This window comes from Camelus ferus, chromosome 23 (assembly GCF_009834535.1).
Source record: "Camelus ferus isolate YT-003-E chromosome 23, BCGSAC_Cfer_1.0, whole genome shotgun sequence".
Taxonomy (NCBI): domain Eukaryota; kingdom Metazoa; phylum Chordata; class Mammalia; order Artiodactyla; family Camelidae; genus Camelus; species Camelus ferus.
The window spans coordinates 10,185,904-10,213,351 of NC_045718.1; the positions used below are offsets into that span (position 1 = coordinate 10,185,904).

At 48.3% G+C, this 27,448-nt stretch overlaps 1 protein-coding gene across 6 annotated transcripts; it reads left to right on the top strand.

The window, feature by feature from the left end:
- The first annotated feature begins 3,408 nt into the window (after positions 1–3,408).
- LHX9 (LIM homeobox 9) lies at positions 3,409–26,713 on the top strand. Of its 6 annotated transcripts, none has more exons than XM_032466806.1 (8): positions 3,409–3,509; positions 3,746–3,808; positions 4,249–4,353; positions 8,940–9,058; positions 10,995–11,197; positions 12,311–12,666; positions 18,739–18,941; positions 23,095–26,713. In XM_032466806.1, the coding sequence occupies exons 2-8, from the start codon at positions 3,781–3,783 to the stop codon at positions 23,149–23,151; spliced, it is 1,071 nt and encodes a 356-aa protein (XP_032322697.1). In that variant the 5' UTR covers positions 3,409–3,509; positions 3,746–3,780; the 3' UTR covers positions 23,152–26,713. The 6 variants fall into 6 exon arrangements, with proteins under 6 accessions (XP_032322697.1, XP_032322694.1, XP_032322699.1 ...); XM_032466803.1 differs by lacking the exon at positions 23,095–26,713 and adding an exon at positions 20,157–22,630; XM_032466808.1 differs by lacking the exon at positions 4,249–4,353.
- The last annotated feature ends 735 nt before the right edge of the window (positions 26,714–27,448 follow it).

Consider the following 27,448-nt stretch of genomic DNA (forward strand, 5'->3'; position numbering starts at 1 on the left):
CTTCCTGGAGGAACTTCTAGCCTTCCTGACATCAACAGCTCCGGAGCTGTTGCTGGGGGTGGAGGGGTGACGCTTTTACTCGCTCCTGCTTCTGGAGCCAGAGAGCCAAGGTCTGAGGTTCTGGGGAGATGCTGCGGAACCATAGGTCAGGGGTGGCGGCCGTGAGTCCTCCCACATTAAACTCAATATGGCCACATAGATGGGCCTCCCTTCAAGAGCTTCGAGCTGTACTGTATTCGGACATTGTAAAGCAAAAAGTCAGGGTTCTTGTGGGGTCTGTGTGTCCAAACGCATGTGGACGCCGAGAAATAGAGACTTCGCAGATTAAGCCTGACTCTGGTGCTACTCCACCTTCAAGATTCCTGGAGATTCCTGCCTCGGCAAGGCAGGCACCATAAACCAAGGGAGATTGACTTCCAGACTGTTTCTAATGCGGAAAGACCCAAGGGAAACTGGGGGTCTTGTGCGGGGTTTAGCAGGGTGGAGGCTGGTGATGGGTTCCTGCCGGGCGGTCCTTCCCTTGGCCGGGAAGGGCCCTGCCTGCGGGGCGTCCTCGCAGCAGGTGGATGACTTGCACACTCCTCTCTCTTCAAAAGCCACACCGGCCCCATGATTTTGCTGAGCAAGGAAGGGAAGGGCTTTCCCTCGCCCCGAGTGCAACTTGGGGCTCCCACACCAGTGTGTTTAGTTGAGGGGGGGGGGCTCGAGAAGGGGAGATGCGATGCGGGTCTTTGTCCCCCCATCCCCACCGCGTCTCTCCTCCGCCAGCGCGCGGTGTCCTAAGGCGATCGCCAAGTCTGTCCCGCGCGTCCAGTTCCTCTGCCAGACTCCAGCGGGGTCTCCAGACAAGACTGGGCAAGGAGGCTCAGGACCCCGGGGAACAGCCATCGGCATGTCGCCTTCCCGTGAGCACTCTCAGGCCTCCCCGAAGGAGCCCCCCTCCACTGCCTGCCAACACCTGCCTCTTCATCTTTGCCTCCTAGCAAAGGCTTGAATTGTGGACGGGTTGTCTGCCCGTGATGGAGGATTAAAACTCGGTGCTGTTTTTTTTTTCCACTACCCTGCAACAATTAAAAGGTACTTCTGGGTGCCCCAACTATCCCCTCCCCTCAGGCAAAAGAAAGTCATTGTGTGTGTGCGTGTGTGTGCGTGTGTGTGTGTGTCTGTGTGTTGGGCTGGGGGTGGGGGCGGGGTCGGGGTCGGCACCCTCTGGAAAACCCGATTGCTGAGAAAATGTCGTGGAAGACCTTGCCACTATCTCTTGCTGGGGGTGGGCGGTCACTGGGACGCGCAGCCCACCCAGGCCCGCGGGATGTCCCGCGGGGTGCCCGAGCCTCGCGCAGGCTGATCCTCGCCCCTACAAACGGTTTCCAGGTTGGGCTATTAACACGAAACCTCCAGACTCACGCCCCACCCCCTTCCTGAGACTGTGGGTGTAAAAGCTTATCAACCTGGAATCATGGGCTCTGGGGTATTGGCAGATTCCTGGCGACAGCATCTTCCCACCCAAAATTTGTATTCTGAAGTGTGAGCTTCGTTGCGCGCTTCAGTGAGCTCCAGGCTGTGTGTGTGTGTGTGTGTGTGTGTGTGTGTAGAATGCATGTTTTTGTCAAATGCCTAAAATGGTTCATGACCCCAAAGAGGATAAAACCCACTGCTTTGGACAGGGATGAGGGGGAGCACCTGAACGTTTTCGGGGCGGTGTCACCGTCCTTCCATTCGATGGCCTCGGCAGCGAGCGGAGGAGCTGAATCCGGGAGGCGGGTCCCCTCCCCGGCTGCGAAAACGAACCGCGGTTCGAAGGGTTCTCGAGGAGTGAAAAAAACTGAAGAGGACGGGATGGGAAGGGAAGAGTCGGGGGTGAGGGGAACTTAGACGGTAAACCAGTAGGACTAGTTGGCTGGTGGGACTGGCTAGTGAAACCAAGGGTTTGAGTAGAAAGAGGGGCTCTCCCTGGGTTGCTCTGAGCTCCATTCTGGGATTTGGGACGGAAAGAGAAAGGCAGAGGCTCCAGCTGGATCCCTTGCCCGCTTAAACAGTGTGTCAGAGCTTGCGGGGCCGGCGAAGAGGTGGGTCTGCCCCTACGCAGCCCCACGAGCCCCTACCCGGGGACGGGTCCCCGGCGGCTCCCGGGCCCCCTGCGCGCTCGGCCCACGCCCTGTAGAGGAGCTTCTGCTGTGGCCCGGGGAAGGGGCAGGTAGGGAGGGCGGCAGCACCGCACGGACCCGCGCGCTGGAGAGGTCAGTCTCGCTGCTCACACCCCTTCCCCATCCGCGCAGGAGCCTCCCAGGAGTCCCCCGCCCCCACCCCGACTGCGAGGGGCGCACTGGCTGGGGGAGCGGGTAAATAATTGGCCAGGGGCCAGGCTTCCTGGTTCTTCCTCCCCTTCACCGCGGCCTGACTGCGCCCGGGGCTGCTGGGGCAGCGCAGCCCCTCGGGAAGCTGAGCCCAGGTAACCCGGCGCCCGCCCAGTCCCGGGTGTGGAGTCTGTGTCCCCGCGAACGTTCGTCTCCGAGGGTTTGAGTTGGTTCTCTCCCGGATGGATGGCCATTCCCACTTCCTAGCCGGAGCCGGGCTGCAAAGATACCTCGGGTCCTCGCGCTGACCCGGCCGAGAACGCCACTCTCGAGCGCAGAACGCACCTCAAAGTGCTGGGTTCCTGGCGCCCAGCCCGGGAACGCCGAGGTGGGAGGGAGGACCGGGAGGGAAAGGCGGAGATGTGGCGAGGGAGCAGTCAATGGCTTAGCCCAGCTCCCCGCAGGAGCTGCCGCCTGTTCACCGTCTATGCAGGCACCAGCTGGCAGCAGCATCTTTGAGGTACGAACACCGGGAAGGCCAAGGCCGGTTGGGGCCCTGGGAGCCCAGGGCACGCCGCGGGACTCCAGCTCTCCCGCTGCGCCCAAGGCTCAAGATGCTCACGGCTTTATGAGGTTCCCTTACGGCCGAGTCCTCCATTAACACCTCCCCTGATTACTGAAAGGCTGGAAGGGCTGAACGCAGCCTCAGAGCTTGTCTCCCGGCATCGGTCCGCGTCTGTGCCCTCTGCCCAACCCTTCCTCCTCCCCCTCCCGATCTGGAAGCATATATAAACAGAAAATAAAAGACAGGTGGAGGGAGCTGCCGGTCAGAGGTGAGGGATTCGGGTCAATTCCGACAGAGGTGGGGGGTGGGGAGAGAGAGAGAGAGAGACTGAGAGAGAGAGGGAGAGAGAGAGGGAGGGAGAGAGAGAGAGAGGGAGGCGGAGAGAGAGAGAGAGAGAGAGAGAGAGAGAGAGAGAGAGAGAGAGAGAGAGAGAGAGAGAGAGAGAGAGAGAGAGAGAGAGAGAGAGAGGAGAGAGAGAGAGAGAGAGAGAGAGAGAGAGAGAGAGAGAGAGAACGATCCACCGGTTTATTTATTTATTTGGATTAGCAGAGGACTCCTTGGCAAGACCTGGGACCCGCCCGCACCTCTGGCCTCCCGCCCTCCCTCGCCGGGGACCAGGTTCTTGAGGGGAACTTCCGGACCTCAAGGTACCAATGGGGTTTGTCTAGTCGGAGCGGTTTTCTACCCTGGGTGTGCTCCTGACCGCCGGGCGCCCAGGAGCGTCTCGGGCACCAACCGGAGGCTGCCGGGCTTCCTTCTAGGCCGCTCGGTACCCGTGGCCTCGGAGGGAGGAGCGGCTGGGACGCTTCCCCCGGGTGGTGGGAGGCGCTCGGGGCCCGGGGCCGCACCTCTGAGCTGATGGGTTGATTTCTCTGCGGTGCAGCCACCATCACAGCGTGATCAACTCCCTCTGTCAGAATGCTGAACGGCACCACCCTAGAGGCAGGTGAGTTCCGTGCCAGGCTCTTTCTCTTGCTTTTTTTCTTAAGCCAGTACATATATCGTGTGTGTGAGTGTGCGCACACGCGTGTGCACGCCTTCGTTGGGTAGAAGGAAGACGGGTTTGCGCTTGTCTTAGCAATTAAACTGCTTCCTTGGCTCTGAAATACACGGTCTCCTTCAGGATTCCTGAAACCTGCGGTTTCCCTCCTCTTGCACTTCTCTCGAATGTCTGAGTTTCTCAGGGTGGAGGTGCTGGGGGCGGAGGTCTAGGTGCCACTGAGCCGCGATTTGCCGGCGGCGCCGGGGATGCGCTCCGGGTCCTTCGCGGAGCTGCTGGAGGTGTCTCCTCACTGGAAGCGATGGGGCCGGGGGTCGGGAAGACACCGTTTCTCACCCGTGTAGGCCTTAACTGGAAACTACCTTCACCCCCTTTTTCTGTTCAAGCTGAAGTCCCGCAGCCGTTTCTGCGGGCGATCTCCGCGGACGCGGGGCGGGACGTCTCCCTTTATTCCTGCGGCGGTTGCGTGCCCGCCGCCCAGCAAAACACAGGTAAAAGGGCTTCAGATTTCAGAAGCGCGGTGTTGGCGACTGGGCAGCAGTCCCTTGGAGAAGAGCTCGAGGGCGGTGGAGGAAGCGGTTTGAAGGGAGCACTGCACGAAGAGGGCCGGAGGCCTTGCGGGGCGAAGGGGGTTCCTGGGCACAGAGCGCACCCCGGGCAGGGCAGGTTGCGCCCGCCGCGCGAAACCAGCTCCCGGCCAAGGTGCGCAGCGGCGCGGCCGCGGGCCTGCCTCTCGGTGCGATATTGCTCCCGCGTCCCAGCGCCGCTCGGCCCGCTCCCATCTGGTCTGGAGGGAGGCCCTCCTAGAAAGACTGAATCCGAGGTGAGCCCTCGCGGCGGCGCCAGTCCGGACCTGTCACCCTGGGTGGTGGGAGAAGGTTCGCATGCAGAGTTTTCCTGTGCCCCGGCGCGCAGGAAAGAGAAAGGCTGGCGCGCCTCCGGTCGTCTTCTCGCCTCCCGCCCAGCGCAGAACCCCCGGCATCCAGGGCTGGGCGAGCGGTTCCCACCCCTAGGAAGGCGCCGACTCTACAGGGCCCTGGGGTGCTCAGGACGGTGCCAAAAGCTGGACACCGCTTCAAGAGCTGCGCCTTTCAGACCGAGGAGGCTCTTCAACCAGCTTACTAGGGAGGAGAGGTGCCATCTGCCCTTTTAAGGGCAGATTCAGGACACAGGATCGTGGCCTCCAAAATCCTCTAAAGAGCCCTTGAATCGCCAACGTTCTCAAGAGAGCCGGGTTTTCCTCTCCGGACACGAAAGCTTCCTCTGCACCTTGGTAAAGCTATGCATTCCCTTTACTTCCCTCTTATCCCCTCTCGAGAGCCGGAGTCCGGGACAAGGCTGCCGCCCTCGTGGAGATTCCGGGACCCTGACCTTCGATCCCTGCTCTCTGCCCCCGGGGTCCAAGCCGCCTGCTTTTTTCCAAAGCGGCAACAGTAACCGGCTGGGTGGCTGGCGGAGCAGAAAAAAGAGTGGATGAAGTGCGCTCAGTCGTGAGGGGGGGCAGCCTCTGGCCAGAGTTCTGCCGCATTGCTCCAAACAGAGCTTTGTGTTTAGACGAGGGACCGGAGCTCTCACTCCAGGCCGCGGGCGGGGAGGTCCCTGCACCTGTCCCGTTGAGAGATGCGGCGGCTCAGCCCCAGAAACTGAGCAAGCCAGCACTCTAACGTTTACCGAGCCCTCAAGGGCTATTCCGCGGGCCGGGGCCCTAGCCCCTCCTCTTGAGACACGGAAGAAGGAAGAGCCACAAAGACGCTCTCCTTAAAGTGCTTACCGTCCTTTGAGAGTGAAGGAGTGGGGGTGGGGGCACTCACGCAACCTCCCAGAGGCTGCAAGACAAAAAGGTTAGGACGTCCCAGGTCACACCCCCAATTCTTGGAGTATCCCCCCTACCCAGACCTCCCTATGGGCTTCCTTTTTCCGGAACTGTAAGAGGCTGGACCGATGCGGAGCGATTTCCGATTTCTGCAGAACTAACAAGGACCTCCCAAACTCCAGCGGCCCCCTGTCCCACCCCCTAGCTCTCTGCAAACTTCCTGCATTGGCTGAGAAGGAAGAATCCTGGCAGTTCACTTCTTTATGGGAAATAGCAAATCCTACCCGGTGCTGCATCTTATAACCCGAGTTTTATAAGAAAAAGCAGGGATAGCTGGGCTCCAACCTGGAAGCTGATGGCGCGAGGTCTTCTGACCTGCCTGTGTCTGATTCGTGATTAACGAATATGTGTGCAGTAGACAGAGGAAGGAAGGAAGAGTGGGAGGGCGTCTGTGCCTGGCTTCGCTGGAGACTCTTCACAAAGTTCTGGCTTTTCCCTGGAGTTGTTAGTTAAACTTTCACTTAAGGAAGTCTCCAAAGTTTCATCCCTTGCAAGGAGGCGGTGGTGTTCTTAGGTTCTTTGTTGGTTTTGCCGAGCAGGACCCAAATCCTACAACAGCCAAACCCAACTCCAGACATCCCCATGAGGAGGAGCGGGGAGAAGTTAGCCTGGAAACTAGACAAAGCAGGTCCCTGGATTGAGGTCCCATATTTACTTTTTCCTTTGAGCATCCTTGGGTTAATTGACTGATGTTCTTCTCAGAGACCCCTCCTCTTTCTCCTCCTTCTCCTCCTCCTCCCCACCTCCTCGGGTCCCAGTCACCGTCTTGTGGGAAGGCAGTCTGCCCCTTTGTGAGAGGACCTGCTGTCTCTGAAAGAGCTGCTGCCCCCAGCCCCTGCGTTTGTGCACGTGGGTTTGAAAAGCTCATTGATTTCCATCCAAAGGGGCTAATTACATTACTTACAGTAAATAGCAGCCCTGCTGTCCAGTAGAGCTGCCAAAGTGAGGGGGGAGATCTCCAGCTTACTTCACTTGATTGGCTTCATTTTTGTGTGAAATTGTATTTTATGAGCTGTATTCTGGCACCCGGAGGACCATAACAGCGACCAGTCTGCAAATAACATTGTTTTTGACCCTGATAAAAGAGCAAGGGGGAAGGAAGCAGTGGTGTTTTGGGTTTCATGGCAGAGGTCACTCCAGCAGCTTCAGAAGGGATGCTCTGAAGCAGGAAGTCAGGCTGCACCATTCTTGTCTCCTTCCTTCTTTCTACTCCCTCTTCCACCCCATGCTTTCTCTACCTTCTTTCCTTCCTCTCCTCCTTCCTTCCCTTCCAGGCTACTTCCTTCCTTCCCTCTCTGGTTCCTTCCTTCCTTCCCTCCCTCTCTCCCTTCATCTCTCTAGATTTGAACACTGTTCCATGTCGAGCTCCTCCCGAGGGGAAGCGAGCCTGCCACGAGGGACCTCCTCGAGGTGTCCAGGACCATCCGGATAGAAGCCGGTGGTTCTGGTAGAGCCAGCCACCAGGGCGCGGTGGGAAACAGGCAGGATGGGGTGGGGGTGGGGGGTGTACCGAACGGAGCGCAGCCTCGAGCTTCCTCCTCTCTCTGCTTAAAGCTGGGTGGGTTCCTGCCGCTGCTCCCCGCTTCGGGTCCCCAGGGGGCTTCAGGTGGTTTGAATGAATCGACAATATCAGAGTATTGTGGCCACTTTTTAATAGGGCCAAGGAGGGGCCCAGGCTAATGGGAACAGAGGGAGAGCGAACAACCCCTCCTCTTGTGAGGCTCAGGGCTGCCATTCTGCTTGTCAGCTCGCACCTTCCCCTCCTCCACGGCGAGGAGCCCCCTTCACATCCTCCCAAGTGTGCAGTGCGTCCAGCTTTACAAGTCCCTTGTCCAGCCGGGGCGTGGGGCGCGCGCCCGGTCCCGCGGGGGCGGCGCCCAGCTCGTGGGTGTCTCCGAGTCACTGTCCACATTGACAAGTTTTCTATGGGGCAGTGGAATCGCCAGCCGTTTCCCTTCAAACCTGAACTGGGTAAGAGAATACATCGCTCCTTGGTCATGGTTCACGTCTCCAAGCCCATGTCCTGGCCTCTAATTTTTCAAAGAAAATCTTTTGGCCAAAAGGAAACTCTAGAAATAATAGGCTCTTCTAGCTCCTTTTCACTTTGGAGGTGGCTTCAGCCCCTGGGAGAGTCGGGGGCCCTAGGAGGAGGTGAAGCCACTCTGCTTTTAAAAAGTGAGTTGAGACAGCGGTGGTGGGGAGGAAAGAAATATCTGTCCCCAAATATGTACTTATTTGGGGTCCCCATCAGCTGGGGACCAGAAAGTCCACAAGGAGGAGACCTAAAGTTTGGAGCTGACCTTCTGTCCGACTTGAGCCAGGATCTGATCTTGAACTTGGACCAAACAGGCCGGCCCTCTGCCTCCTGCGCCAGGGCGTGGACAATAAGGGCTCCTTTTTCCCCTTTAAAACGTGATTGCTGGGAACTCTTGGAAGGATGTTTGTGTGTGTGTGTGTGTGTGTGTGTGTGTGTGTGTGTGTGTGTGTGTGTGTGTGTGTTGGGGGGAAGTAAATGCCCCCTCCTCCTGCCTTCCCCCTCCCCCCCATGTTTGTCCCCGCTGGCCCATCACCAGGGGGTTGAGAGGAGTATGACAGGTCTTTGTTGTCTGAATAAAAATCCGTGGCAGCTCCAGGGAGAGAACTCCTCCTACTAAATTATCAAAAATGGGCTGGCTTTAGTCTCTTAACAAATTGGACACAGCTCCGGCAGGAGCAGTCCCCGACCCAACCTACAGGCACTGGGAACTTGCAAGCAAGCAGGGACCGCTGAAAATAGCACTTCTTTTTCTTTCTTTGTGTTCAAAACTATTTTCTTTCTTCACCAGATTTTGTTTTCCTCCCCCCGCGGCAGTTGTTTCTCATTAGTAACTCGATCTCTCAGAGCAGTAAGATTTGCCTTCGCCTCCTTTCCCCTCCGCCAGTGCTTGTTTGTTTTCTGCACATCTCCTTCAGGGAGCCGCTGGGGCTTCTCCCCCCCTTCTTCCTTTTTTCTTTTCCGAGCAGACCAGTTTCCACTCCGTCTGCCTTTCTTCTTCCCTCTCTCCGTCTCCCCCTCTGTCCCCGAGCGTCTCCGCACTCCCGCATCGTGCAGCCTCTCGGTCCCTTCTGCTCCTTCCCTCGGATGAGCTGAGAGCCCCGGGCGTGTGTATATGGAAATAGTGGGGTGCCGAGCAGAAGACAACTCGTGTCCTTTCCGCCCACCAGCCATGCTCTTCCACGGGATCTCCGGAGGCCACATCCAAGGCATCATGGAGGAGATGGAGCGCAGATCCAAGACCGAGGCCCGCCTGGCCAAAGGCGCCCAGCTCAACGGCCGCGACGCGGTAAGGAAGGGCCCGCGGCGGCGGTGGCCGGGCGCCCGCGCGCGCGCTGGGAAGCCGAGGCGAGCCTCCCGGGCCGGCCGAGCGAGGATGGCGGGTCGTAGGGGCGTCCGCTCCAGACGGGCGGGTGGGTTATCTCCCGTCTGCCAGTCTGCGAGGTAAGAAACGGCCCCTTTCTGCCTTGAATTGTCTGCACTGCTGATACCCCGAGCTCGCTATCCTCTGCCGCAGCTGGTCCCGGGAAAGCAGGGAGAGCCCGGCGCGGGAGGATGCGGACATCCTCTTCTGCAGACCTCAGGCTTCGGTCTCCGGGCCGGCTGGGCTCCCGGCGCCTCCCCGCCGAGGATCTGCAGCCCGAGGGCGAGCTGGGTGCGGGCAGTGGCCTCCCGGCGCGAGGCCGAGCGTCTGGGCCGGGCTGAAGCCCGGTGCCTCTAGTCTCTGGGTCTGGTGGCCGGACCTTTGGAGCCGACTAGGACCGATGGGGCTCCCTCCAGTTCTCCGGACGCTCGGGACGCAGAACCTCCAAACATCGCAATTTCCCGGGTCTCCGACCGCCTGGCTCGGCCCCTGAGTGAGACAGGACCGCGCTCAGCTCCCGGGCCGGGTGGCTGTAGCGTGCAGGGCAATCTAATAGAAAACCCGGAGAAGCGGGGCACCCACCCCAAGCGCGAGAACTTTCTAACCCTAAACGCTGTCATCGACCACCTCTGTTACTACTATTCATAAGAACAAAAATCATGCCTGTTTAATAAAGAAAACCAATTAATAATCTATGTGCTTGCCTTTCCCACTTAACGAGCCGGAGGGGGGAAACTGCAAAGGTCTCCGGAAATGATTTCTGCCAAACAGAGCCGAGTAGATCCTCAGGCATCGCCCGGGAACCGTAGTTCAAACTAACCCGGCAGGCGGCCCCGGGCGGGTCAGCGGTGTCTTGCGTCCACAAGTAGCGAGTCGGTGGGCGCTTCTACGTTTGCAACACGAATTCAGTGCGGAGGCCCAGTCCGATCACAGGGGGAGACTTTACTTTTCCAGGCCCGCCAGAGTTCCGTGGGGGAAGTCCAACCCATTCCAGCTAGTCCTGAGGGAAATGTCCAGCGGTTAAGCCCCCCCCCCCTCTTTTGTGGCTATACTGTTTAAAAACAAAAAGCAGTAATCCAAACCTGAATTTCACCGCGGGGCTGCGCTTGTTACGGGGAAGTTTCCCCATCCTCGTGCCTCGTGGCGACGCAGGAGGGAAGCTTAATTTGGGCATTAAACAGATTTTCAGGACAAAGATCTCCTGCCTATAGCGATGTCAGGGAAAGAGGGACCATGCGGAGGGGATCGTGACAACGGACTGTCCCCGGGAACAGGCACTGCACACACTTACCAGGAAAAGGGCCAATATCCCTGAAACTAGCAAGATCTGCCCAATACAACCCGATCAAAACAATGTTGACCGAATTATGAATACAAGTGTAAAAACCTCTCCTTTCAATTTCAACGTTGCTTGTAAGAATTTAGAGAAATAGAAATGTAATAGCGTTTATTTTAAAACAATACATGCTTGTTCAGATCTCCTTTCCACTCTCCAGTAACAATCTCCGTTGTTTTTATTTCGTGTGCGTTGAAAGCCACGATTTTTAGCTTTTAATTATTCGAATTCGGGAACATCCACCAAACTCTAACCTATGAGCTCCTAGCCTTTTTAAAAAGGCTGGAGGTGGCCGGCCTGTCTTTAGGTTAAGTCCCAGGAGGACATGAATGCCGGGTTCAGGCAGATGCGGCAGAGAGGGTGAGAGTCGAAGAGGGAATAACAGCCAACGTTCCCCGGACGTTTGCCTTTGCGCAGTGGCCCTGATCTTGCGATGCTCGCCGGTGCAGAGGACCCGCGCTACGCTGGGGGGACCCGCGTGGGGCGGCCCCGCGCCCCGCTGACCGTGCGCGTGCTTCCTTGCAGGGCATGCCCCCGCTGAGCCCGGAGAAGCCCGCTCTGTGCGCCGGCTGCGGGGGCAAGATCGCCGACAGGTACTACCTGCTGGCGGTGGACAAGCAGTGGCACCTGAGGTGCCTGAAGTGCTGTGAATGTAAGCTGGCCCTCGAGTCCGAGCTCACCTGCTTCGCCAAGGACGGTAGCATTTACTGCAAGGAGGATTACTACAGGTATTTCCATCCTTACCACTTATGGCACACTTGGTGGGGCCACCTGCCCAAGCCCCCGAGTCCCCTCCCTGTTCCCTGCCCCTTGCCCCTTCGGTGGTACGGTTGCCAGTCCCCAGACCGGGGAAGTCCACCGCGTAAGCCTTCAAGCTGCAGCCCCCGCCCCGAGATGCGCGGTGAGGATGGGCGGGGAGGGCGCACCCCAGGTCTAGAGCAAGGATCAGTGACTGTCCTTCACTGGCGGCCCTTGGCAGCTCAGCTGAGGGAATTGGGGAAATCGCGCGAGGGTAAATGAACACGTCTGCGTCCACCGAGACTAAAGCGGTTTTGTTTTCCGTTTACTACGAACTGGGCAAGGCCGGTGCCTTGGAACTGAACCGGTGGCCAGGGCACCAGCAACTGGTTGTCAGGTTTTCGCGAGGGTGGTGGGAAATCGAGTAAATGACCATGAAAGGAATAATTCCCGTTGCCGAAGCCCAGGCCACTCTTCAGATTTGCCCTTGCCGCTGGTTAGAACCTGCCCGCGCCACACGCCAGACGCCGGACAGCAAACTCGGTGGCCGCGTGTTTGTTAGTTCTTCCCAGTTCTGTTTCTGGATTGGGAACGGGAGCTACGTGCAGGTGACCCAGCTCCGCTCTCCGCCGCAGACAGAGAAGTGGTTAAAAAAATGAACGTGCTTTCCTCTGCAAAACTGCCCCCTGCCAAGGCTCTGTCCGTCCGAATGCTTTCAGGCACACTCACACTTCCATAAATAATTACAGCACCCTTCGTTTGTATGCTCCGTAATCGAGGTAACGTTTTCACTTGGCATCGCAATGTAATATTTTTAACATAGTATAGTGAGTTAGCCAGGGCAGAGTTTTATGGGGGGGGTTGCTTTTGAAAATTTACAGAGAAGAAAGTTGAGGATCAGTTCCCTGCGTCTTCTGATTTTAATGTAAGGGTTCTTTGTCTTGTTCACCAGAGCAGGTCAATAGGCAAATCAAATTGATGTCCAAGTGGGCACAGGTCTCCCCCTCCCGGATCCCTCCCAGGTCTCAGACTTGGGCCACTGCTGACCAAGACCCAGTTGTCTTTGCCTCCACCAACGCTCTGACTCGACTGTTTCCTTCCAGAAGGTTCTCTGTGCAGAGATGTGCCCGCTGCCACCTTGGCATCTCCGCCTCCGAGATGGTAATGCGCGCCCGAGACTCCGTCTACCACTTGAGCTGTTTCACCTGCTCCACCTGCAACAAGACCCTGACCACGGGTGACCATTTTGGCATGAAGGACAGCCTGGTGTACTGCCGCGCCCACTTCGAGACCCTCTTGCAAGGGGAGTACCCCCCACAGCTGAGCTACACTGAGCTGGCGGCCAAGAGCGGCGGCTTGGCCCTGCCTTACTTCAACGGCACGGGCACCGTGCAGAAGGGGCGGCCCCGGAAGCGGAAGAGCCCAGCGCTGGGAGTGGACATCGTCAATTACAACTCAGGTGGGCACACATCGCTCCCCGCCCCGCAGCCCCCACCTTCTCTGCCCGGGGGAAGTCCATCCAGCTCCTTCCCTGTCCAAGACCTGGCTGCAAGAGGGTGTGTTCCTTAGCATGTCCCCTTTCTCACTCCCTTTCACTCAGAAATAAGGAAAGATGGAGAGTGGAAAGAGAGAGGAGTGAAGAGGTGGAGGAGGGAGGGTGAGGGAGAAGGAGAAAGACCTTTCTTTAGTTTGTGGCAAAAAACACATTCATAACCATGGGCTGCAGTGACTTCCCCCAAACAGGCAGCGCCAACTCCTTGCTGCCTGTTAGTTAATGAGCCCATTAGTTTCTGGCTCTCAGTTGGAGCAAAATAGCCCCAGGGCAATTCCTGTGTGGAGGCCAAATTATAGATCCTGAAGGAGGTTTTCCTAAATACGGAAGAAAAAAGAAAAGAAAAGAAATCTTCAGAGCCCAACCCCAGTCTGTCTAGAGGGGGCAGAGGCTGTGGTCACCAGCCCAGAGTTAATCAGGGGAACAGTTGGCAAGAGTGTTGAAAAACCAAATCCCTGATCTTGGCGAAAGCAGTTCGCGGGGCGGGAGTCACTCTCCACGGCTGAGCTGGCCTGCCCGTGCCATGGGTCAGGGGACTGGTCCAGCCAACTCATCCCCTGTGTGATAAACCCTCCCAACTCCCAGACCGCCCAGAAGACTGGGAGAGCCTCCAGGTCAGGGCCTCCGAGAGGCTTAGTGGTGTCCCAGGCTGTCCCCTGCCAGCCTTCTCTCTTAATTAAAAACAAAATGCAGGCAGCAGGCGAGAGCATGCTTTCTTCCTTGCTTTGAGGGGCGCACCTATCACTTGTCAATCTCTCACTCACCGATCTCCCACTGGGGGCAGCCTGCTCCCACCAGCCACCCGTCAGGTGAGGATGGTGACAGACCCTGAGGACCACAGTCTAACTCCAAGCAGGATGGAAACTCTTTTTAGGAGTCCTACCCACTGGGAAAGGAGGTTTCAGAATGCCCTGGGCTGACTTTTCAGAAACCTAAGGACTGGTTTCCTGGCTCTGACTTCCTGTCCAACCCAGGCTGGCATCTCAGCAGGCAGGAGGCTCAGGCTAGAGGAGTCCCTTCTGCTGGAAAGAACCTTAGGGACCTCATGGCGACAACCCCACTCTGTTACTTGGAGCACCCAGATACCAGCCAAAGGTGGGAGTCCCAGAGCATCGATCTTGCCTGTTTTTCCCTCTGGACCCCAAGTATCTGATGTGGGGACCCAGCCTGCTGTTGCCCAATGGTAAAGGAACCCTGTCCTGCCAGATAAATGATGTGCTCAAGGTCACACAGCCACTGTGAATGATCTGGAACTCAGGGTTCACCTGGGAGCCCACAGCTTCCAGGGGAGCCCCGCAGGCTGAGCAGCTCAGCCCAGCCCTCCCCTCAGCTCCCTCCTGGGTTCTCCAGCCAATTTCACAGAAAAGACTCCATGGATGGGGACCTAAGGAGAGTGAGGACCCTGCACTTGTCCGAGGGAGTTCATGCCCCGGTCACTAGACAGAGGAAGAGGGCCGCTGGCTGGCTGCAGACCCCACCCGGATGGGTTTGTGTCACCCGGCAGGCGCATCCCCCGGTTTTGCCAACCCCCCGCCCCGGGGTCGGGGCCTTGCACTCACCCCTGCTGTGCCTTGGCAGGGGCTCTGGTTCAGGGCCACGTTTCCCAGTGTGCTTACTTGGGCTCCTTTGATGCGTGGTCCCCGGGGCAGGCCGGGCAGGGCACTAATTGTTCTTCATTAATAGAAGATGGCATTGGAATCTCTGCCACTCACCAAGGCCCTAATTAGAGAGAGAGAGAGAGAGAAAACAGCCAGTCCTTGCAGAGAGGCCCTCAGCCCAGGAAGGTCCAGAAGTGTGGGGAGACTTCTAGCCAAACGCCGCAAGCCGAGTTTTATGCTTGTTTGTTTAACCTAATTAGTTAAATTTGGTTTCACCTTGGATCTTACTTTATGTTAGAAAGATCTGAGGAGACTGAAGGACAATAAAATGCTGCTATTCCTGCTTCTCCGAGGAGAAATAGAGAGTACAAATTTATTTCTTAAAAAGAATGAAAATCTCTTTCCACTTAGATCTTTAGTTTGTAAATTACTGCTGCTACAAGGCCCTTGTTCGTCAAGGAGGGAAAAGTTGCCAAGGCCTCCCTCCCCCCAGGGAGTTCGCACGTCACCACTGCAGAGCCGGGGTCTCTTAGCTAACGGCCACTCTATCCTCTCTGGACTTTTGCCCAGAGATATGAGTAAATAGCATATATTTCTTTAACATCAGGTGAAAATAATCTAGAGAAACTGGGTTAGAGATGCCTGACCAGAAATCAACCCGCCATCTAAAAAGAGTTTATGAATCAAATACCAACTTGCTGTTAGAAAACTCGCCAAGGAAATGTTTCAGTAAATTAAAAACATGTTAAAGGGCAGAGAAGAAAATGGACCCACAGGTTTAGCTCCCTATTTTAACTTTCTCTGGATCTTCGATTGCTGTCTCTGCTTAAACGTAAACTAGTCTCAGAAAAGAATAACGATATGAAACAAATATAACTTACACATGGACGTATTTTCAAAAACGTGTACACAAAATATGTTTGTGATTCAGAGTTCCGGAGATGTAAAACTTGGCAAAGATCAGTTAGCGCTTGATATAAGGCACATGCCTTTAAATGAGAATATTCCTAATTTAGCTTCTCTCTCTTTGTGCAGAGATTTTAGGCAGATATTTTAGAAAGAGAAATGGAAAGTTTATTTGGAATGCGGTATTGAAGCAAAGCCCTGCAAGGTGAAAAGGTTTCGTCCAGGACAGGCAGCTCTTGTCTGGGTAATTTAGCACTGATTGAGAACCTGAATTTTTGCCGCTTCTCAAAATTTCCCTCAGGTTCTTTTCTTCGCTTCCAAACTTCAAAAGCTCCTGGTAGTTGTTAAATTAGCCTGGCACTGACCCCTAGTGGTCTCTCAGGGATCAGTTCTCAGAAGGTTACACAGCTTCAGAACAGAAACTCACTTCAGTGTAGGGGACCACTTCACAAGTGACCAGAGAATAAGATACTTAGATCTTCTCATTAACTTTATTTATTTATTTTTTATTGAAGTGCTGTCAGTTACAATGTGTCGATTTCTTGTGTGCAGCACGGTGTCCCAGTCATGCATATACATACATATATTCATTTTCATATTTTTCTCATTAACTTTATAATGCCAGATGTGTACTTACAGGTGTCTGTTTAAGGCAGTTTGTCATTTTGTCTCATAATTTTTGGGGAAAACCCTACACCTTTAAAAGTAGACTCTGGGGAACCACAGTCACTTGCAAGTTTACATAATGCATTTGTAGTTAAACATAAGTAATTTAGGATAACACACTCAGTTACTCTGCAGACGATACAGATTGCTCTATCAAGTTGCCTCATATAACTGATTGCATGGTTTATCTGTTTATCTTAATATCCGTTTAATAAAGTCCTAACAATCTTTGTACACACTGAATTGTATTCTATGTAAAAACCAGTCCCATAAGCTGAAATTCTCTGCTGAGTTTTTCATCTATAATGAAATATAGAAACATCTATAATGGATATAGAATGCATATTCAGAAAAGCAAATTTACCAAAACTCCCTATAATTACTTTCCATAAACTTCATTTTAAAGACTAATGAGTATATAGTGAAGTTAGGAATCACGCTCATTTCTTAAGAAATATTAACTTGTTGTAGGGGGATGGCTAAGGGCATTTTTCAGTACCCAATTAAATCTTTTACCTCAAGTGTAACATTAGATTTAATATACAGTTCAGGAAGGGTTACATGTTACGCAGCTGTGATAGGACTGAAATCTTATTTGAAGAAGACTCCAGTGACTCAGGTGTGCCTCTTTGACTGTTTTGGTGTGGCTCCATCTATAATCTGGTTGTGAGATGCAGCTCAGTTTACTGGAGATAAGTACAGTTTTATAGTAGGTCATAAGATGCCATTTCATCCATTTGAGGCTATGAGAGTGCAATTCTGTAGAATATTTGAACTTGACATCTCTCCACGGGGATGCAAGAACATAAAATGTAAAGCATATTCTCTCTCCTACTTCTGGGTACCCGTCACCCTTTCTGGTGGAGTTTAAGAAGGCTTTGTTCAACATTTGGATGCATCTCTCTCTCTTGCATTCCATTTGAAGTTTATTTGATTTTGCATTAATAGTCGCTCATGATTTTATGGATGAACAAAGATTCAAAATCTTGATTGAATGTTTGTTGAGCTCCTGGCCCTGTTTCTGGCTTAGGGGACCCAGCGGTGAACAGGATATAGTCTTCCCCTTAATGAACGCACCTGCTCTTTGGCCAAGGGTGCCCTCCTTGCGGAATTTATGGAAATATAAACAAAGGAGACATTAGTTTGTGCCTAGTCTTGTTATTAGGGAGAATTTCTTGTTAAGTGGATTTTTGTGATGCAGCTGACCTCCTGTTGAGGACTATAAAACTACTGTTTTTCTGTATATATACTGATTTACTGCGAGGTTTTTTTGTTTTTTGTTTTTTGTTTTTTTTTGGCAGGGGGAGGTAATTAGGTTTATTTATTTATTTTTTAGAGGAGGTGCTGGGGATTGAACCCAGGACCTCGTGCATGCTAAGCACACGCTCTACCTCTTGAGCCATACCCTTCCCCCTGCAAGGGTTTTTAAAAAGTAATTCTAACCAGAGCATAGCAGGCAAATAATATTTTATCAAGCAAAAGGGAAGAGCTAATAGTAAGGGATGGCTCACTTTCTTTGAGATCCAAGTTTCTCCACCCCTCCCCCAGGGACCCATCAGGTTGATTTTAGATATTCCATTACAATGCACTAAAATGCAAGATGAGCAGACTGAATGTACATCAGATAAACATCTGAAGTAAGATTTTACAGGACAAAATTGCCATGCCCTTTAAGTTGTGAAGTTGGCTGAATCAGTAAATATTTAGCAAAACAGTTTCATTTTGTAATCATATTTCCTATGCAGAGCCAGTAGGTTACTGGAGGTGACCTTTCAAATGCACATCTCCACATCCTGGGGACAATGACTTTCAGGCTGGCTTCAAAGGCTGGGTTGTTTGGCCTTCAGTGCTAAGGGGGCTGCACAGTGGGGGTGGAGATGCCACCCTCCTCCTGGCCCCCCAGTCTGGGGCACAGCCCACACCCCCGCCAGAGCAGAAAGGGCCAAGATCTGAGCCTGGACGCAGTGCCTCTGAGCTGTGAGCTGTGGGGAGTGCTCGGGCACGAACCGAGTGAAGACAAGTCTGGGCTCCTTCTCTTTCAGAAATAAGTATTAAAATAACTCAAGGGAAAATGGTTTTCACCCTGGTTAGCCCTATGGGAACCAGTTATAGCTAAAAGCCCTTAAAAGTAATATTCTTATGGTTACATAAGACTCCTGCAAATTTTTTGTTTTGTAACTTTTCTCCCTCCTGCAGCCACTTTTTAACTTTTTCCTGATGGAAAAGATTCCAGGAATAGCAGAAAAAGCTAAAAACTGGAACTGACTTACACTCTTCCTTTGAGGGGCAGGAGTGTCTCTCTCTGCAACTTTCAGATTTGAGAGAAAGCTGAAATTACTTGTTTGCATACCCCACAAGACAAAAAAGCAATACTTTCAGAGAGGATATCTCATTTCACAAATAAGGACAAAATGTGGAGTCTCTCAAAACTGTGTATATGGAGGGGTGATGTGCTGATCTCCATAAATATATTAGAAAAGTTTTTTTTTCCTACTCTTGAGATTTCTCTCACTTTGACACTTACAGGTTATTTCATTTTTTCAAGTTTTTCTAGCAACCATTAAGCAAAAGAGAGGATTTATCTAGTACTCTTCTACTAGGTAAATTTGGGTTATGTCCACATTAACAGACTAGCTTGATGGACTTTGGCAATTAACTTCTTTCTTTTGTCCGGATCCCGCTCACAACTGGGTCGACAGCATTTCCCCTAGTTTCTGTCTTGTCAGAGCATCATTGTGCCACCTGCCATCCTTTCAGCTAACGCAGGACTTTCCACTGAGCGCTTGTTTGTCCACTGTCACTGCAACAGGTTGTAACGAGAACGAGGCGGACCACCTGGACCGGGATCAGCAGCCTTACCCGCCCTCGCAGAAGACCAAGCGCATGCGCACCTCCTTCAAGCACCACCAGCTGCGGACCATGAAATCCTACTTTGCCATCAACCACAACCCTGATGCCAAGGACCTCAAGCAGCTTGCTCAGAAAACAGGCCTGACCAAGAGAGTTCTGCAGGTAAGAAACCTCCATCGTCAGCTGTGCGTTCATTCACCTCCCCTTGCTGTGAAAACAGTTCTCCCGGTCTGGAGTGCTGCAGATACTTCCTGCACTGCTTCTCGCTGCTTTCCCTTAGTGACCTCCCTAGAGAGCGTCCTGAGACTTTGCAGGGGCTTCCCGGAGAGTGCCCAAAGAGAGACCCAGGGTCCTTTAAAATGCAGCCACATTCTCCCGACAGATGGGAGGCTTTGGGTCCATCAAAGCCAGCTCAGCTCCTCTCACTGCTCTGCAAACGCAGGGGACGTTGTCTGCGCGAGCTGTGGCTTTGCAGGACTTCCGTTCGCGTTAGGCTCAGTGCAAAGACTTGGGTGGGGGTGGGGGGGACCCTCCGGTGCTGTCTGACTTCACCAACTCTTGGCAGCCTCACTGCGTATTATGAGGTTTCAAATTCAAGTCGACCCTTTCCCTCAACTCCTGAAAAGCCACAAGTAGGGTCAGGGTCTCGGCAACCAACTGGAGCCAGTATTTTTCTATTTTAACAAACCCCATTTAGCAACTAAATGCTGGGAGTGAGATCTGCTGTCCGATGCCTTTCCTAAACTCACCGTGGTAAGAATGCCCAACTAACGAAATGGTAGCGGGTTGCTGTGGGTCACTTCCCGGCGACAAACAGCAGGCATTTTAAACTCCGCCCACCAGTCAGTCTCAGGTTGCTTGGAGTCTGTGGCCCTGGAGGTATTTCCTTTGCAAGGAGTACTTGCCACGTGTCAGACTCCAGAATAGCATGAAGTCTGTTTCAGTGATGTTCATTTCACGTGAGTGACTCTTACTTTGTGAAACTTTCCAGGACCTCGCTGGTCCTCATTCTCAAAAGACAGCAGCTGAGGAATCAGGCTGTATTTTCCCCTCGTTCTCTCTGCGCCTTCGTTTTTCCATGGTATCTCCACATAGACATCTGTGGCCCCCAGTGGCACTTACTAATGTTGGGGGAGGGGAGCCTACGTGCAGGTGACAGGCTCCCCGTAGTAGTACTGAAATTCCTGTTTTAAAAGAAAGCAAAAAAAAAAAAAAAAAAAAAAAAAAGCACGTCTCTCCCAAGCAAATAATTATATTTAAAAAGAGAAACTTATATCCCAAAAGAAAAAAAAAAAAAAAAAAAAAAAAAAAAGAAAGAGCGAGAAAGAAGTCTAAAAATAAACATCGGTAAAGAAATACATTGGGATTGGTTTGCAGGTTTGGTTCCAAAACGCACGAGCCAAATTCAGAAGGAACCTTTTGCGGCAGGAGAACGGGGGTGTTGATAAAGCCGATGGCCCTTCGCTGCCCGCCCCGCCCTCAGCAGACAGCGGCGCTCTCAGTCCACCCGGCACTGCGACCACTTTAACAGACCTGACCAATCCCACTATCACTGTAGTGACAGCCGTGACCTCTAACATGGACAGCCACGAATCCGGAAGCCCCTCACAAACTACCTTAACGAACCTTTTCTAACATTGGTTTTTTTTTTTTTTAAATTCTTCCTCTTCTTTTTATTATTATTCGAATTATTTTATTATTTACGAGACTATTTTTTTTTTCCCTAACCCACAAGATATTTGGGAAATAAAAACAACAAGCTTGGTGTGTAGCGTCTGCAGCCACTTGGCGAATGAGTTTACAGTATTGTCTCCTTTACGAAGTGTTTTTTTTTGGGGGGGGGAGGTGTCTACAAAGTGTATTTGGATTTTTTTCCTTTTAAATTTAATTAGATCTTTCAGTCGGTAAGGGGAGTTTTGGAATCTAATAAGTGCCTCTTAAAATTGTATGTTACTTATTTCCAGAATCTCAAAGGAAAAAAGAAAAAAAGAGTGGTATTACGATGGGCAAAAAAAGTCATGTTTGCAGTTAAATAATTAGGTTGATAAAGAATCCAAAAATTAATTAAAGTTATTTTTTCAGATCTTGCAATTGTATGTGAACTGACGGAATTTGGAAACCTTCACATTGCTTTTTTAAAATTTTAAAACTGAAAAAAATGTGTTGATCACTTCTTTTTGTTACAAATGAGGAATATGACTAAACAAAAATATTAACTGTAGCAAATCTAAATACTAATTAGGTGGGAAATCTATTCCAGGAATATGATTTTTTTTTCTCTTACAGATGTACATCTCAACAAAACATTTTTAATTATTTGCTTTTCAACATCTGAAAAATACTTAAAACTCGTGTATCCATGAAAATTCCAAATAGAATTTGAAATTCTACACGTTTAACCTTCTCAAGCTAAAAGTGATAGTTACAAAACCATTCTTTCTAAATTTTTTTTTTCCCCAGGGAAAATGGAAATAAGCAAAATATAATTTTTTAAGAAGTTAAAAAATCAGTATAGTGTAATTAATAGCTCTTAATTGGCTTCCGCTGTACCATGACATTGTACCTGGCATTCCATATGAATAATGTTCAAAAGAACTTAGACTAACACTAACAGTGAACATTTTATTTTGGTTTTGTTTTGCTTCCTTTTACTTTGACACAGGTTGATATATTTGTCAGGAAAAAAAAACCCTTTTCTGACATCAGAGATTTGAACTTATTAGTTTTAAACTTAGATAAACTCAGAAGCCTCGTGGATGCGGATCTGAATATGTTTCCTAGTTTACAGTAGCATTTTTTTTTTTCCTTTTAATTGAAGCTAAAATCTTAACGGTCTGGGCAGTGGTGAATGTTCATGTATACGCTTCTGTTGTAGTTAAATACCAATTAGATTGTGGATTTCCTAAAAAAATAAAAAATAAAAAAGAAGTCAAGATAAATGTCTTGCTTTAGTGGATTGTTAAGAATAACTTTGCACATATTCCCCACTTTTTGGACCCCTTAAATCTCCTCTGGCGGTCGAAGTGGCTATTTAATAGATTTTAAAGGTGTCCTTCTGGCTGTATAAATGTGTGGTTACATATTGAGGTTCACTGCCCACATTAAAGTGCATTATTGTAACTTTTGCTCAGGGTCTTTAGAAAATTAGCACAGAAAGTAGCTTATTTTTTAAAAAAAAAAAAGATGATGGAAGATAAGTTAACACTGTAACAGAAGAAAGGTGTGTTTGCCATTATATATTTAGCAAGTGTGGTTATCATCTTCTGTGGAGCTTAAATCTTGACTTTTCATATTTCTATTACATTTTGGGCATTTACCACTAACCAGACCAAACAACCTTGGTAAGGCTGAGATCTTATTAATACACTTTTACAGGTAAAATATTGATACTTATAAATTTTGTTCTTTGACAGAACAATATATGGTACTATAGATCTACTTTATTAAGTAGACTGATTATAACTCAGTTCTCCTACGTGCCTTATGATATAACTTGGAAGTAAGTTTGTGAAAAATCAGGATATATGTGTTGTTTGTTAAATTAACTGTTTTAAGCCCTTTTGACACCTCACTAGTTTTGTACTGGTTTACCTCTTATTTCTGAAACTCTTTTTATGGTGTACCTGTTAGAGAGGACAAACGTGTCATAGAAAGCAGCTGTGCACTCTTTCCAATATAGTTGAGAAATTCAATACTCTTATATCTTGAGCTTCGTGTTTATAGTACAGTAAGTGGTCTAGCAGAATTGTCCATGTTTCTTTGTTTATTGATAAATGCATTGTATAGAAACTATTTCCCCTAAATATTTATGGACCAATCAATTGTGATATATCCTATTAAATTTGTGTGAATAAACCATTTTGAATCTAAGGAGTTTTATTTCCCATCAGTTTTATTTACAGCTTAACTGTACTAGTGTATTTCTAATACCTATTTGCAAAAGGTACTAAAGTGGTAATGCAGAAAAGTTTTAAATATGCAAGCATACAAATAGTGTTTAGATTTCCAAACTTCTGATTCATTTTAAGTTATACACCATTGCAATGCAATGTAATTCAACTGTGAATTACGTTTAAATATATTTTCCTGCAATAAAAGTAATGCCCCACTGATTTGACTCAGTCCAATTTTTAGAATTAAAAAAAAGATAATTAGCAGATAAAGTAATTGCATGGGAAGAAATCTTAAATATGATTAAGTTTAATGTTAGGTCTATTGAGCACAAATGGATATTTGTAAATCTAAATAGAAATTGCAGACCCCTAAAAGCCAAGTTGCTCTGTAGTTAATAAATTGTCACTATGATTTTTTTCAGGGAGAACAAATCTTGGGGCATTACAGCCAAACATCCCGACGTTTGAAAATTCCCTAAAGTATTAAAAGAAGGGGAAAAGTTTGATCGGAAATCCACTGCAGTGAAGACAAAGACAATATTAGGTTATGATAATCATACATTTAAAAAATCTATTGAGCCAAAAAAAAAAAAAAGACAGAGAGACAGAGAGTGAAAGAGAGAGAGAGAGAGAGAGAGACTTAAATGTCATTTACTGAATGTTAACAAAACTTCTGTTCTTTATGGTGTCTAACACAAATGGAGGCTTAAAATTATGTGGTTTTAAACAAAATTAGAGAAACCATGTATAAACCAGATTAACCAGGCAGTAATATGCCCACCCCATATTTGAAGAAAATTATTATTAAAAAAAAATCCCACACATTTGTCAAGCACAATAACTGTAAAATAAAGTCCAAAAACATCCATTTCACCTGCTTGCTAATGTGTACTAGTCCTGTCTGCTAATGGCATTTTCCAATTGTAAATTCAAAGAAAAGCTGTCACTCATTTAAGAGCATAGGGATCAAACCCCAGTAATTTGAGTATTATTGTTTATTACTTCCTTTTTAAACAGAAACCTCTGCATGCACTTTGACATCTGTCACTCCCAGTGTACATCTCTGTATGATGACTTATCTTTGCTGTTTCTTGTATGATAAATAGCTTTCCTTAATAAACATTTTATTTGATGCAAATATAGTTAACTTTATGTTAAACACACACTGTTGAAATTAATTTTGAACACTGTCTTAAGAGGCAGCACATTTCCAACTTACACTTAGGAAAAAATTCAAAGGATAGAATGAGGTTAAATTCTGGTAGTCTAGGATAAAATTATTTACTTGGTTTTTAACTTCTCATGCTTTTTATTTGTTGTATTCAATTGACACATGGACTAAAAATGTAAAAAGTGCAAAGAAAACCCAAATTACAACAAAAATAAACCTCAGAATAAGCTGTCATGTAAAATTTCACTTTTTTAGATGATTAGGGTAAAATTTATAGATCCTCTCTAAGTTTACATGTTCACTATGCAATGAGCAAATTTATTGAAAGTATACAAATATATTCTGAACTATGACAAGACTCAGTCTTTACATAGTTCAAATTACATATGACATGACAAACAAATGAGTGAGTGGGAGGAAAAACAAGTATTTAGGAATGAGGTTTTTTAACTGTTAAAGGGAATATTTGAAGAAAGAATTTTTAAACTATTCATATTTAGCTGTGTATCCAAAGCATATGTTAAACAAATTAACATAACTTTCCAGAAAATTTTTCAGTATGATGAAATTTTTATTATATACAAATGAACCCTATGTAAATGATGTAACTTTTATGAATGATAGACATTAAATATTTCACTGACATGTATTCGCAGAATTTTGAATGTTTTCATCAGTGCTTTCACTTCCTGAATTCTAAAAAAGGAAAAAGAACTTAAAAAATAGACAGCAACTTTCTAATAAAAAAAAAAAGCAATACACCATGACAGACTATTTTGAGTGTTCATGAAACATGTTGGTTTTGTCAGTAACTTGAATGTTTATGCCTCATTGAAACTTCCTCCATGACTGTAGCAACTTAAATAGATTTTCCAATACATTTCCAGCCCGTTCATTCCAGTCCTTGTCCTACAGCTCTGCCTTCCTTCCCTGCACTGTCACCTACGGCAGCTTCGTTTAGAAATATTTTGGAACCTCGCCTGGTTTTACAGACCTTTAAATATTTGTCTGGTATGTGAAATGTGGGAAGAGACCAAAGAGGGAAAGAACATGACTGAAATTAGACATCTGAAAAAAATGAGACAAATTTGAAACAGGCACATTTTTAAAGTGTCAAAGAAAGGAGCGCTCATTAGGTGAGCGAGAAGAGCAACAAAGCCCAGGATGCTGATACTCGAAGGTCCGCGGTGCTTTTCTGTGATGGACAGCATGGTGGCCGGAGTTCCCGAAGCTGGCACTGAGCCTTGACCTGGAGGAGAACCACGTGGGCTTCTCAGTTGGGAGCAGGGCACTACATTTTCATAGCTTCTGCTTCCCTGAGGCCTGGAATAGCCCAACTGCTTGCAAATCGATCTTGGGGGAAAAAATAAAAAAAGCATCACTGAGAGCGTCTGTCAGCTTTGGTGAGTTGCGACTTTACAGAGTGGGTAGGTTTTTTAATACCTCAGATAAGGACAAAATTCCGTAGTAAAGGACCCAAAGCAAACACTTTTAAAACCTCGGTGATTTTTTCATCACCTACAAAGTAGACAGTTTTATTTAACAAATCCCTGTAGAACCTACTGCACGTTATTTTACAATAACCTTTGTTGGTTTTTTTTTTTTTTTTGGACTTGGAGCGTTTTCTAAGCCACATATATAAATAACATCTCATTTTCGGCTGCAGTGTGCTTACAAGGGTGTCATGGGGAGAAGCATTCGAAGTGGGAAATTCTGGAATGGAAACTTGGAGTTATGTCATTCTAGGGTCTTAAGGGATAATAATCCCTTAACATTCTAGGGATAATGTTATAAAGATCAATGTAAACAACTGATTCTGTGTGGAGTTTTGCTATTTAATTTTCAACTATGTTGCAAACCAAGCCAGCTTTACCTGTGGAGAGTTTGCGTCCTCTCGAGGGGATTTAGAACCTTTTACATTTAATGATCGCTCGACACTGGGGTTAGATGAGGACACTGGGACTTAGTCCAAGTTGCAGAAGTGGCATTGTGTTTTCTTTGAAACCATGCGTATCGATAGGTAGACTCTGGATTGGCCTTTTGGATCTATTTTATACATTTAGTAATTAGGAACCGACTTGGATATTCAACTAAATAAAAACCCTCTGATGTAAAGCTGCACACCTTTGTGTTGCAGTCAATGTCAAAAATAGGAAGTGATTTTCTTTCCAGTGTGCTGTGGATTTTAAAATATTTTTATAATACCTATTCTGCCCACAAACCATTTTTTAGAATAATATTACCGTCTACCATATGTTCAAAATAAATTATAACTCTAAGTTAATATGTTATTTTGATATTTTGAATGCCCTCTGGAAAGATTTCCATTTCATTTGATCAGTCCCCATAGCAAAAAAAAAAAAAAAAAAAAAAAAAATCAGAACTGTGCATGGCACTCACAGGAAAGCCTATAAATATGACGTAAGTAGCAGTAGAATCACTACAACTAACTCTTTTTAACAGTGTTGCAAACTAGATATTTTTATCTAATATCACTCCCTGCTTTCAACATTCCTTTGTGAATATTGACACAGTAAACCCTCCTTCACCGTGCATCACATTGACAAGGTTTTCTTCCCTCGGATTATTAATTTTTGCTTCCTTGCACTGCATTTATCATGTGCTGAAATGACAAAAAGCAGGCGAGAATGAAGACCCAGGTCTCAGCCACACATAGGAAGTCCCTGGTGCATCTCTGTGTGCTTTTTCCTCACCTACTGAAATTGTCGGGAACAACTTTCCTTTGGAATGCCATGTTTACACCTTGCATGATCCTGTATACATTAATCTGAAGAGTAACTGCATACCTTTTATGGTTATTTGAAAATAAAATTTGCTACAAATAAGACACACCAGTCTCTGCTGTCTCCTATTATGCATGAATAGATTAATTTTTTCCTGTACTTTCCCACTGAACCAGAAAATATTGACCTCAAAGGATATTTAAATTGTTACTTATGATAAATACATAAAGATGAAGAAATCCAAAGGTGAGGTTGCCTTTCTTTAATCATTCTCTTTCTGCGCCTTTTCCTTTTTGAAAGCAGAGGAAATCATGGAGGGCTCCCTGCTTTAACTTTGACATTCAGGGGTCTTGACAATTTGCATCACTTAAAGTCATATTTATTATTCGGTAAACTTTAATTCCATAGAGAGGTAAATGCCCTTTATGAAACGTGAGTTTTGCAAAGCACAAAGGTATTTCACCACCTCAAGCAACTGAAGCAGTTCGAATTCTACAAACAAGTCGAGTGGTTTTCCAGAAGAGAAATATAGTGGAAAATTATTTTAAATATAATATTTGTAGCATTTTACCAGGTTGTACCTGGATACTCTGTAGGAATTTTAAAGAGCCATAAAGACCTCCAAAATGTTATGATGTAAATATTTAAATGGCGGTATTTTTCTGTCATGTAAAGTGAGACAGCTTATTTTATGAATAAAATCACATGGTGATTTTATTATTTCAGTGCAGATCTGAGTTCTCCCCCTAAATATTTTAATGGCAAAGAGATCTTTATATTTCCAAGGGTTCTAATAGAATTCTTTACCCAGTTTTTCTCTTGAGCAGCATGAGTGTGTGAGTGTGTATGTGGTATTTTTTC